Raw genomic sequence first — 13,458 nt, 5'->3', positions numbered from 1 at the left:
ATTTCAAAGTTAGTGCAAAAGTTTGATTAGTCTGGTTTTGAAACAGACAATAAAAAGTGTGTTATTGACAGAAAGAAGTCTATGAGGATACCCAAAAATATTATTATTATTAGCCATATGGTGCAAGGAAGCCTGAGGCTTATGCTGCACCAGCCAAAAAAAAAAAAAAAAAAAAAAATTCTGAATTACCCTGAGAGAAAGAGAACTAGAAGGAAATCAGAAGAATGATGATATCCAGCTTAGGACCCTGGGTGTACCAAGCCCATATTCACCAGATGTGAGCCCCTGGAGTTAAAGGTATAGAGAAAGCAATTTTTCATAGCACAAAGGAATCTGTAACAATTGTCAAAACAGGTAAGTTTAAAACAACCATCCATTTCTGTGGATATTCCTGAAGGATAATACCTACAGGTATAATCCACATCCTATTGAAGAATTAAGAGGTTGTTCACAGCTGATAAAGGAGCACTAGCTGTAGCTATGGTAAACTTCAATGAATGTCTTCTAATGACCTTGAATACATGAGTATCACGTACTGAATGTTTTTGCTTGAATGATAAATCACATCTTAGGCATTTAGTGACACTAACCTCACAAATTCTAGCATAATACATAAAAAATAAGCATTCAAGACTGTTGTATCTTTTATCGATGACATGGTATAAGTAAAACCATCTATATTTTCAAATAATATATATATAGTAAATCAGCACAAATGTTAACATGAGATTGTATAATGTGCTTCTGAAACACACTTATTTTTTATTTTTTTATAAAAACCTCAATCACAAAAGGTATTAAAACCTATAGTACTTAATACTGTGCATGGGTTAAAGGTTCAGAAGAGAGGGTATTGTTGATGTTAGTCTTATGGGTATGGATAGCACACAATCCTGGAAGAAAAAACATTTGAATTTTTAATTATCTAATTTAATCTAATATTATTTAATCAATGTAAATAAAAATTCCCATTCTTCAATTTTAAAGTAACTAAAAATTTCTTCCAAAACAATACTGAGAGAAAGATACTGATTAATTCAATTATAACAGGAAATGTCAAGTTTCAAAACTTGAAATATTACAACTATACAAAAAGTTGCCACTCACCTATTTCTAGCTTTAGTACTTTCAGCAGGCCTCCATCTCCACCACATGCAATGTATCCATGTTCTTTGTTCCATGCTAAACTTCGAACAGTTGTGTTGTTGGGTATGGCAATCTACATGGATAAGAAGGCAAAAATGAAAGAACAAAACAATACCGATTTACAATGATTTTCAAAACCTCCTGATTAACCACAACTTTATTATTGTATAAGCAGTTCCCTTACACTTATAACAAAAAATAATTCACTTGCCATCCAGTTATTGGTTGTATCTACCATGGATTGTATATTTGTAGTATACTACAGTCAGAAATGTAACCAAGAATTTTGACACCTACGGCCAAATACCAGAAATGCAACTTCGTTTTCATAAATGTAATTAAATTATAATATAAAATTATTATCTATTAAATTATCCATATCTATGAAATTTTTATATAAAAGTGACAGGTTTTTATAATTGATTATAATAATCATTGTCATATTTTAAAAATAAATTATACATCAATTATTCTAAGTCTTTAACTCCATTCAGTGATAGTGGACAGGGCCACCAATCATACCCTAGTTTGCTTCTCTACAAGCCCAATCTGCTATATATCGAATTTCAAGGCTTACCATAAATCATAGCTGTTTAGTTTCTTTAGTAATCTTAACTGTATACTAGGGTAGATAAATGAACACCATAACTTGGTGACATATTATTCCTGCCTTGCAAGGAATTTTTCAACTTAATATTAATAAAACACAAAAAAACTAACACTTCCCATATCACCTGCCCACACTTCTAACAGTTTGTCCAGTTCTTGCTTGAATTTATCCAAACTACCCACCTCTACAACACCAGATGGAAGTTTGTTCCAACAATTGAACACTCACTAGCTGAAGGCAAATTTCTACACATCTACCCTAAATTCCTCATTTTGAATTTATGCCTCCTCATGTGTGTAATCTGGGCAAGAGAGGAGATTCCATCAGCACTAAGCTTACTCAATCTATTCAAAGCCTTAAACACCTCAATCAGATCTTCTCACAAGTGCCTAGTCTCCAGGTGTCGCAGTCTGCAGAACTGAAACCTTTCTTGGTAAGAGTAGCCTTTTGTTCCTCTCACTAATCTCATTGCTCTTCTGTGTACCCATTCCAAAAGACTGACATCCTTAATAAAATGAGGCCAACAGACCTGAGCAGTACTCAGAATGGGGCCTGACCATTGCCTTATCAACAGAATAATCACCTTCTCATCCCTGTTAAAAAAACTTCCTGTATATCACTGACAACACCTCATGAACTATCCTGGCACACTGTCTACACTGCTCGAGAACTTCATATCTGACTTTACAATACCCCAAGTTCTTTTGAATTCTCCATTACCCTGAGTGTGGTATCATACAGTTAGTATGTTAATCAGGGATTACTACTCCCCATATAACGTACTTTACATCTGTTGATATTAAACTTTGATTGCCACTTCTCAGCCTATCTACCTAATTTGTCTAGATCTTGTAGCAGTAGCATACCCTGATTCTGAAAATCTATAGCAATATACAGGGTTGTTAAAATTAAAGTATCCCTATGTAGAGGGCTCTGGAGCAAGTTCTAAGGCTCATACTGAAGAGAAATTTGGACAACAGGTACAATAAAGAATGCGCTTGTCATTTATTGGAAAAAAAAAATTAGTTACAAAATTTGTCACTATATGGCAATACAAATCACTTAAACAGTGCTACAATTGTTCAACGTGTCCTCCATTTTGGGCAACAACAGTTTCCATTCAAAGAACAGCATTTTCTATAGCAGAAAGTAACATGTCAACTGGAACAGCCGGCACATGAAATCTAATGCTGTCCTTCAGATCTGCCAGAGTTTGACATCCTTCCCAATACACCTGGTTCTTCAAAAAAAACCGCAACCAAAAGTCACATGGGTGAGGGCCAGTGATTGGGGTGGCCAAGATGTCTGGAAACAATGGCTGATGACCCATTCATCTGTAAAGTGTTGCCTTAGCAATCTTTGGACACAACGGTGGATGTGGGATGATGCACCATCTTGCATGAATATGGTATGCTGAAGGAACACACGTTGTTGCAGCTCTGGTATTGCGAAATTTGCCAACATTTCATAATATCACTGTCCGTTGATGGAACAGGTGCGGGGTCCAGTCGGTGTTATCTGTTCAAAAATTATAGTCCAATCATGAGTGTGGCCGTGACAGTGAAATCCACATTCATGATTTCACTGTCACTTTTGGAGAATGCAACGGGAACTCTTGGATAACTCAAGAGTTTTCTGTTGCCCAAATGCGACAGTTGTCCATTTAAGCAGAAGTGGGCTTCATCACTCCAAAGGATGTTCCATAGCCAAGTGATATCCACTGTCATTCGTGCCAGAAACTGAAGTGTGTATGTGAAACAAATATCTGCATCACCGTGCTTTAGTGTGTGTATCTTGTAAGGATAGTACCACAACACCTTATGCATTACTAGCCTTACAGTGGAATACGTGATGTTCACTTCACAAGAAACAGCTGGCACACTTGGCACTACCACATGGAGATTGACTTGATAAATCCACAACAGCCATAGCCACATCTTCAACACGAGAGGAGTCCACTTGTTTTCGACCTCTACCTGGCTGAACACCAAGATGTCCTGTCACTTCAAATTTCACAATCATTTTGCGGACAGCACAAACAGTCATAGGTCCACGCCTTATACGCTTCTGATGCCGGAATTCTCTGACAGCTGCATTGTTACTGTTCTGATAGTACAGCTTCGCTAATTCAAGTGCCTTTTCCTGCAATGTTGTTGTCACTGCTGCTGTAGTACAGGAAAAATCTACTGTATGATTTTGAAGAGAGTGCTTTGCTTTTATACAGTACAGTAGAGCTGAGTAGTGGCACTGTGGCAACAACTTACGATTATCCAACTAATGTAAGTTATTTACATAATCGTAACTAAGATAGTTATGCACCATACAGTGACAAATTTTGTAATTAATTTTTTTTTCCAATAAATGACGAGCGCATTCTTTATTGTACCTGTTGTTCAAATTTCTCTTCAGTACAAGCCTCATAACTCGCTCCAGAGCCCTCTACATAGGGATACTTTAATTTTAATAACTCTGTACATATCTATCAATGTGTATCATCTCATCCATACTTAGCAATATATTATCATTACCCTGAAAACCTATAGCAATACAATATCAGATTATGGAAGATGATTTATCTTCATGAATTCCCTGGTTTTTACCCTTCTCACAAAAAAAAAAAAAAAAAGACAAATCATCATTGAGACCAAACCACAAGGATAGGACAAAATGGCCAGGAAAAAAAAAAAAAAGGGGGAGGGGCCTTCAGTCATCTTTTAATCCTTGGGTTACAAGAATATAATAAAAAAAAATTTTACTCCTAAGATAGTTTATATTCACAGAAAAGAATAGCTAGTCTATTCTTGCAAAAAAAAAAAAAAAAAAAAAATCTCTGCTTTAAAACAACTAGAGCCCTTTTTTATTATAAAGTTGTTATTTTCAGTTGTTTGTTTGTTATTTGGTTTTTAGGAGTATTAGCAACTAAGGCCATATTGCTCGGGGATATGCGGTGTTCATTCCCTGACCTTTCCGCATCTTCCGTATTTGGTGGTGACAGGCTCGAACCCTTGTCTAATAAAGAAGCGTGTGCTATGCACTGCTGCTCCTTCCCACCTGGCTACGGAGGCACCTTTATTTTCAGTAATAAAAGCATTTAAGAAAAATTTTAGAGCAGAAAACAAAAAAAGAAGAAGAATGAAAACACATTTTTGAATAAATTGCTTGGCAATTTTTAATATACTATAAATTTATAGATGCTCCTATCGGTGTGTCCTTAAATAAAATATTTATGAGCTCCATTGTATAAGAGAACAGAAATTCTAGAGCCACGATAAACTAGAGGGAAAGGAGCTAAAGTGATTCAAGACAAAAAAAGAGATGTTATGATTCAATTTAGCATTAGCATTATTAGCATTAGTAGAGGTATATGATGCAAGAAAGCAAGCTTATGCAGCATCAGCCAAAAAAAAAAAAAAAAAACCAAAAAAACACACTTCCATTTCACCCCTCCATTTGTTCGAAATTCCTGTCTAGCTGAGCCTTAAATTTATTTAGGCTATCAACTTCCACAACAAGGGATGGAAGTTTGTTCCACCAACCAACTACCCGCTGGCTAAAGGCAAATTTCCGCACATCTATCCTACATCTGTCTTTGCTCGATTTGAATTTATGCCCTCTCAGGTGATTATTCTAAGCAAGAGGAAGAATCCAATCAGCATTGAGCATGCTCAAACCGTTCAAGACTTTATACACCTCAATCAGATTGCCTCACAGGCACAATCAGATCACCTCGCAGAGCGTCTAGTCTCCAGACACTGTAATTTGCAAAACTTAAGCCTTTATTCGTAAGAGCAACCCTTTGTTCCATTCACTAATCTTGTTGCTCTTCTCTGTACTTGTTCCAGCAGCTCTACATCCTTCTTGAAATGAGTCCTCCAGAACTGTATACAGTACTCAAGGTGTGGTCTGACTATTGCCTTATACAAGGGAATAATCACCTCCTTATCCCTGCTAGAAAAATTCCTAGCAGGGATAAGGAGGTATATCATTGACAAGACACCATGAGCGAATATCATCTTTTAAGGGCACAAAAGGTGATATAGTTGTACACGTTGGCACTAATAATATTAAGAGTAGGAGACCGGAAGAATTACTTAACAAGTACAGGTCACTGTTGAACAAAAGCCGAGAATTAGGTTTGAATTTGAAAGTGTCTGCAATTCTGCACAGACACGATAGGAGGAGTATATGATGAGAGCCTTGTCGATCAATTCGGCCCTGGAAAGATTGTGCAAGGCTCAAGGGGTAGAATTTTTTTCAGCAGAATTCTTTCAGTCTGTACTTGTTAACAGGAGAGATTGCTTCCACAGGGATGGGATACACTTAAATAGAAAGGGTGCAAGAATATTTGCTGATGCTATCGAGGCAGTGTTAGGTGGGTCGGAAAACTGCTAGTTTGGGGGGAGACAAAGACCAATAGATTGACAGTAGCCACTGGCAGAGGTGAAAGAGATTCTTGCACTGCTTCTATTAGAATGAGCAGAAGCCTGAAAAACAAGATGCATGGTATTTCCGAGACTGCTGGGAGCCATTGCGGTACAAGTAACCACATGGGTTGTGTTAGGGTAGCTAAGAATAGAAACAGGTGCAGGTATACTTGCGTGTACACCAATGCTAGGAGTTTAGTAAATAAATTTGATGAATTTGAGGTATTGCTCAAAACATCAAAGGCAGATATTGTTGGGATAACAGAGACGTGGTGTCACACAGATATAAGGGATGCAGAACTGGAATTTGGGGAGTACAACGTCTACAGAAAGGATAGACAGGATAGGAAGGGGGGGAGGGGTTATGCTTTTAGTTAAGAAACACATAAAAACCAAGGAAGTGAAGCCAGTCGACATCGCTGGACAGTGCAGTGTTGAGTCAGTTTGGTGTGACATAAGCATTGGGAGATCAAAATTGAGAGTAGGAGTGTGCTATAGGCCTAATGACTCTGATGAGTATAATAAGAAACTGTACAGGGAAATAGAGTGGGCCAGTAAATCATAGAGTCTTATAATGGGAGATTTTAATTTCCCAGATATTGACTGGAATTTGGGGGCTGGTCACTCACACACTAGCAGGGCTTTTGTGGATTTATTGGATGATTGTTTTCTACATCAGCATGTTTGGGAGGCAACTAGAGGGAGTAATACTCTTGATTTGATTATCAGCAGTGATTCTTCATGCATTAAGAATCTGTAGATAAATGAACCACTAGGTGGCAGTGATCACAGTGTGCTGAAGTGGGATTTACTCAAAGAGGTAACTACCATTAGGGGTAAAGGGAAAGGTTATTGCTTCCGTAAAGGCGACTACGATGGACTGAGACAGTATTTAAATTCTATACAGTGGGACCAACTGATGATGTTACCAACAGCAAATTCAAAATGGGAAGCATTCAAAGAACTTATCTTGGAAGCTACTAGGCTTTACATACCAACTAAGAAATATTGTTCAAGGTTTAGGCCAAAATGGATGTCAGATGAACTAATGCTCAGAATAATCACCTGAGAGGGCATAAATTCAAATTGAGGAAGGACGGATGTCGGATAGATGTGCGGAAATTTGCCTTTAGCCAGCGGGCAGTTGGTTTGTGAAATAGACTCCTATCGCTTGTTGTTGAAGTTGATAGCCTAAACAAATTTAAGGCTCAGCTGGACAGGTATTTCGAACGAACGGAGGGGTGAAATGGGATTAGTGGTTGTTTTTTTTTTTTGGCTGATGCTGAATAAGCTTGCTTTCTTGCATCATATGCCTCTACTAATGCTAATGCGGCATATGGCAGAGAAGAAAAATGCATGGGATACTTACAAATTAACACATGACACAGAAGCCTATGATAGATACAAGTTGATATGCAACCAAGTTACAAAGGAGGTTAGGCAGGCGAAGGCAGATTACGAGAAATCCTTGGCAAGGGATGCAACTGACTTGATGCACTTGATATTGATGGGTCAACTGTTGATGATCCTGCTCAGGTAGCTAACAAACTAAATGAATATTTTGCATCGACATTCACACATGAGAAGTTATTCAGCGAGGGGAATGCCAGAGGTGTATTCAACTATAGCAGTAAGCTACAGAATCTTGAAATAACTGGGAGTAAAGTGGAGGAGAAACTGTTGAAGATAAACACAAGAAAGGCACCAGGGGCGGATGGAATCTATCCAGTTATATTAAAGGAGGCAGCAAAGGAAGTAAGCAAACCCTTAGCCATAATTATGAGAGCTTCCTTGGACTCAGGAAAGGTACCCATAGACTGGAAATGTGATCCCAATTGACAAAGGAGGATCAAAGGCTGACACAAGTAATTATAGACCTGTGAGCTTAACTTCTGTTCCAGGAAAATTAATGGAGGCACTGGTTAAAGAAGCACTGCAGGATCATTTAGACAAGACGTCAGTTATAGCTCAGATACAGCATGGTTTTGTTAAGGGGAAGTCTTGCCTGACCAATTTGATTAGATACTATGATGCAGTCACAAAAGAACTGGATGCAGCGAATAGCTTTGATATTATATACTTGGATCTTAGAAAGGCTTTTGATACTGTTGCACATGGAAGACTGCTACACAAATTGGAGCAGTGTGACATAAGTTCAACCTTGACAAATGCAAAGTACTGCATATGGGTAGAAGTAACCCCAGAGAAACGTACCAACTGTGTGGTACTACACTTAAGGTGGTAGAAAATGAAAAAGACCTGGGAGTAATTGTGCAGTCAGATATGAAGTTTTCTGAGCAGTGCAGACAGGCTGCTAGGGCGGGTCATGGGGTTTTGTCAATGATATATAGGAATTTTGCTAGCAGGGAAAAGGAGGTGATTGTCCCTCTGTATAAGGCAATGGTCAGGCCACGCCTTGAGTACTGCGTACAGGTCTGGAGGCCTCATTTTAGGAAGGATGTAGATTTGTTTGAGCGTGTACAGAGAAGAGCAACACGATTGGTGAGGGGAATGAAGGGATTCTCTTACCAAGAGAGGCTTAAGTTCTGCAAATTGCAGTGGCTGGAGACTAGGCACCTGCGCGGTGATCTGATTGAGGTCTATAAGGCCTTGAATGGGTTGAGCACGCTGAATTCTGATGGGATCCTTCCACTTGTTCAGATTACCAACCTACGGGGACATAAGTTCAAATTAAGAAAGGACAGATGTAGAATAGATGTGCGGAAATTTGCCTTTAGCCAGCGGGTGGTTAATTGCTGGAACAAACTTCCATCTGTCGTTGTGGAAGTTGATAGGTTAAATAAATTTAAGGAGGAGCTGGACAGGCATTTGGAGGGAATGGTGTGATTTTTTTTTTTTTTTTTTTTTTTGGCTGATGCTGCATAAGCTCCTACACTTGCTTTCTTGCATCATGTGCCACTACTACTACTACTACTACATTGGAGGCAAATTGCTGCTATGGATAAAGGGGTGGTTGAGGGGGAGAAGACAGAGAGTGGTAATAAATGGACACTGCTCATCGTGGACTAATGTTATTAGTGGAGTCCCTCAGGGCTCAGTGTTGGGTCCATTATTGTTTTCTGTATTTATAAATGATATTGATGATGGTATATCAAGCTTAATGTCCAAGTTTGCAGACGATACAAAGGTTGGCAGGGTTGTCAAGGACACTACTGACACTATGCTGCTGCAACAGGATCTGGAAAGGTTGAGCAGATGGGCTGAGAGGTGGCAAATGAAGTTTGACATTGACAAATGTAAAGTACTACACATGGGAAACAGCAACCCCAGAGCAACGTATCAACTCTGTGGTACTACACTGACAGTGGTAGAGAATGAAAGGGACTTGGGGGTGGTTGTGCAGGCAGATATGAAGTTCTCTGAGCAGTGCAGACGGGCTGCAAGAGTAGCTCATGGAGTATTGTCAATGATATACAGGAATTTTTCCAGCAGGGATAAGGAGGTGATTATTCCCTTGTATAAGGCAATGGTCAGGCCACACCTGGAGTACTCTATACAGGTCTGGAGGCCTCATTTCAAGAAGGATGTAGAGCTGCTGGAACGAGTACAGAGAAGGGCAACAAGATTAGTGAATGGAACAAAGGGGTGCTCTTACGAAGAAAAGCTTAAGTTTTGCAAATTACAGTGTCTGGGGACTAGGCACCAGCGAGGTGATCTGATAGAGGTGTATAAAGCCTTTAATGGTTTAAGCATGCTCAATGCTGATGGGATTCTTCCTCTAGCTCAGAAAAATCACCTGAGAGGGCATAAATTCAAATTGAGGAAAGACAGATGTAGGATAGACGTGCGGAAATTTGCCTTTAGCCAGCGGGTGGTTGGTTGGTGGAACAGACTTCCATCCCTTGTAGTGGAGGTTGATAGCCTAAATAAGTTTAAGGCTCAGCTGGACAGGTATTTTGAACGAACAGAGGGGTGAAGTGGAAGTGAGTTTTTTTTTTGGCTGATGCTGCATAAGCTTGCTTTCTTGCATCAAATGCCTCTACTAATGGTAATGCTACTCTTGCAGCCCGTCTTCACTACTCAAAAAACTTCATATCTGCCTGCACAATTACCCCCAGGTCCTTTTCATTCTCTACCACTGTCAGTGTAGTACCACAGACATGAAATTTTCCATGCAGAAAAGGAAGGTAGGAATGCACATGGTATCCTGCCTAGAATTTATAGGGCCTTTGTTATTATAGAGAAAGATGTCATTATCCCTCTTCACAAGGCAATGGTTAGACTGAATTTGGAATATTATATTCAAATCTGGAGATCACACCTAAAAAAAGATATTGACCTTCTAGAGAAGGTTCAGAAAAGGGTAACCAGATGGGTACGAGTGTAAAGATGTGCATATGATGAATGGCTTAGGTGTGGACTGCAAAGTCTGACAACTAGACATCTAATTGAAGTATATAAGGCACTGAAGGGATTGAGTAAAACGAATGAGGGTGGTCTGTTCTTCCTTGGGAGAGGTGATACACAAACCAGGAACACAAATATAAAATCTCAGGGAATAACAGAATATTGGATCTCAAGTTCACCTATGAGTAGCGAGTCCTTGAATATTGAAGTTGGGATTTTTTATTGTGGAAACAAACTTCCATATAGTGCTGTAGAAGTGAGTAATTTGAATAAATTCAAGGAAGAACTACATAAACTATTAGAGGATATGGAAAGGTTTTTTTTTTTTTTTTTTTACTGATGCTGTACAAGCAAGCTTGATTTCTCACATTGTCTGTTAATGCTAATTCTCAACTTACAATCCATGCATGGTATATTATTATTAGCCATATGATGCAAGGACGCCTGAGGCTTATGCTGCACCAGTCAAAAAAATTTTTTTGAGTTACATTGAGGGAAAGAGGAATTGCCAAGAAAGAGAAAGATGATGATATCCACCTCAGGACCCTGGGTTTGCCAAGCCCATACTCACCAGATGAGAGTCCCATATAGGTTCTAATACCTTTAATGCTTGGGGTTTCCATAAAAAAATAAGTCACCTCCCAAAGTGGCGGAGGCAGTGAGTCAAAATAAGTTTAAAGCAGAATTGGTTGATTAATTTTATTATTCAACTAATTATTTCATTTCTGCCTTATTATTTCATTCCAGGGGCTCACATCTGGTGAGTATGGGCTCGGCACACCCAGGATCCTGAGCTGGATATCATCATCATTCTCTTGTTTAGTGATTCCCTTTTATTTATTTCGCTCTCTCTCTCTCTCTCTCTCGGGGTAGTTCAGAATTTTTTTTTGCTGGTGCGGCATAAGCCTCAGGCTTCCTTGCACCATATGGCATAATAATAATAATTTCATTTGAATTAATTATTATATTTATTTTTTGGCTTATGCAGAAAAGTTCTCTTCCATGCATCATTTGGTCTTACTAACAACTCCAAGTATTATCAAACAGTTAGAATTTTTGGGGGATTTTTTCCTAAACAATTTTCGCATCTGTGCCTCAACTAATTGCGTAACAATAAGGGAACAAAATGTCACGTCCCTGTGTTGCAGGGCCTAATTTTACATCCAGAGAGAGGGAAGCCAATCAGCGAAATTTGACTAAGGGCCCTTCCTCTCGTAGCTGTGCTCTTTAATAAACAGCTCTGTTCAGCGTCAAAATAATAACGTGAAAATATTATGAAGCTGAATTGCTTGTATTATTGAAAGCAATATACTCAACACTTTATGCATACATAAATTGTCTTAATACGTAAATCTTACCTTTTTGCTCAAATATATAAACATTTAAGTAACAGAGAGGAAAGCGAAGAAATAGTATATTTCTTTTAGTCAATGTACTCTGTATTATACGACAGTAATAAATTTTTATTATTAATATAACGTCTGATGCACATTCAATTTATTAATTGAACTTTAAATAAAAGAATAAATGAGAATCAAAAATAGCGACTACTGTTTACCACTATTTTTCAACCACTTTAATAAATATTCAGGAATTTGCTTTCAGCGCCAGGAGACGCTATGCTAGTCTCGTAATCTATGCTTTAGATACTCGGAGTTCGAGAGTTCATTTCATACGGGGATCTTTCATTTTCGGACAGCGTGTTAACGTGGTTAGTTGTTAAGCTATTTATTCAAAGAGTTATGAGAAATTGTAATATAAGTTAAAATATTAATCAATTTTTTTTTGCATTTGTTAGTGTAATTAAGTTTTTGAACCACCTTATTAATTTCCTCTTTAGGTCTTTTTCTTTTCAAAGAAAATATGGTGACTCAGAAGAAGCAGGTATCGTTAAGCCTAATTCTTATCTAATAGTACTCTTTGTACAAGTAGTCATTATCTTTAAATTTGATGTAGAATTTATCTTATTAAAGTTAGTTGCAGTTTTTATTTTATTCGAAGCGCATAACATATAAGCTGGCAATGGCCTAATTAATTCCCTTTTTACAGTTTATAGGTCAATTTCACAGTCCTGAGTGTAGATTCTTCTCGAAACGTATTCAGGAAATTTTGAGTTATTTCAAATGAACGGACGGAAGAAAATGTGTATGTGTGTGTGTGTGTATGAAAGTGCATCACCTAAGAATTTCACATTTCTAACCCTTTTTCGCAATGGTACGTTACATTAATGATTAGCATCACAAGATATTTATTAATAGTTGAGGCAAATCTAAGTAATATTTGACAGGTGCTCTCAAAATATCCAAAAATGAACATTTGCTACCTTTATACAATAGTTTTAGTAAACACGACAATTATGACTGATGGCATCAGAACCCCTCAGTTTGCTTCAGTTTATCATTTTAAATGGAAAACAAAATGAAAAGTTCACTAGGTGCAAACTAATATTTAGTTGAACTGCCTCTGGCCCTGATGACAGCAGCACACATCGAGGCATTGACAAGATCAATTTCTGAATATAGTCAACTGATACTTTGTGGTTCCAAACAATTATGGCTTTATGAAGGGTCTTTGGTTTCTTTCTGGCAGCTGCAGATTCCACACAATGCTGTTAGTTATTTGGTTATTAGGAGCATTTGCAACGAAGGCTATATTGCTCCGGGGATATGTGGTAGTCATATCCTTTCCGCATCCTCCGTATTTAGTGGTCATGGGCTCGAACCCCAGTCTAATCAAGAAGCGTGTGCTACGCACTGCTACTCCTGCCCACCTGTCTATGGAGGTGCCACCACATGATGCCAACAGTTCTGTAAGATTCAAATCCAGGCTGTTTCCTGACCAGCCTGGATTTGAGTTGTAATGGACCGTTTTCCAGCCATTTTTTTCGACTGTAACAAATGTACACACATT

The 13,458-nt window shown here is 38.3% G+C and overlaps 2 protein-coding genes across 3 annotated transcripts in view; one reads left to right on the top strand and one right to left on the bottom strand.

Annotated features, from left to right (window-relative positions):
- Oseg4 (intraflagellar transport protein Oseg4) overlaps positions 1–12,028 on the bottom strand; it is a 270,266-nt gene extending 258,238 nt beyond the window's left edge. The window contains exons 1-2 of the mRNA XM_090385309.1: positions 11,907–12,028; positions 1,108–1,219 (exon numbers count right to left, since the gene is read on the bottom strand). Coding sequence (XP_090241435.1) covers positions 1,108–1,219; positions 11,907–11,930 — 136 coding nt within the window. The 5' untranslated portion in view covers positions 11,931–12,028. The remainder of the gene's footprint in view (positions 1–1,107; positions 1,220–11,906) is intronic.
- A 169-nt stretch (positions 12,029–12,197) lies between these two features.
- Positions 12,198–13,458, top strand: part of LOC150077844 (large ribosomal subunit protein eL30-like) — a 36,542-nt gene continuing 35,281 nt past the window's right edge. The window contains exons 1-2 of one of the 2 annotated variants that reach the window (XM_090385447.1): positions 12,198–12,259; positions 12,389–12,432. In XM_090385447.1, the coding sequence (XP_090241573.1) occupies positions 12,412–12,432 (21 nt within the window). In that variant the 5' untranslated portion in view covers positions 12,198–12,259; positions 12,389–12,411. The other variant, XM_090385446.1, reaches the window with a different exon arrangement.

The sequence above is a fragment of the Mastigoproctus giganteus genome, chromosome 11, assembly GCF_048544385.1.
Source record: "Mastigoproctus giganteus isolate SK-2022 chromosome 11, ASM4854438v1, whole genome shotgun sequence".
Taxonomy (NCBI): domain Eukaryota; kingdom Metazoa; phylum Arthropoda; class Arachnida; order Uropygi; family Thelyphonidae; genus Mastigoproctus; species Mastigoproctus giganteus.
Note: the sequence above shows the minus strand (reverse complement) of the source record. Positions and strands in the feature narration are given on the sequence as shown.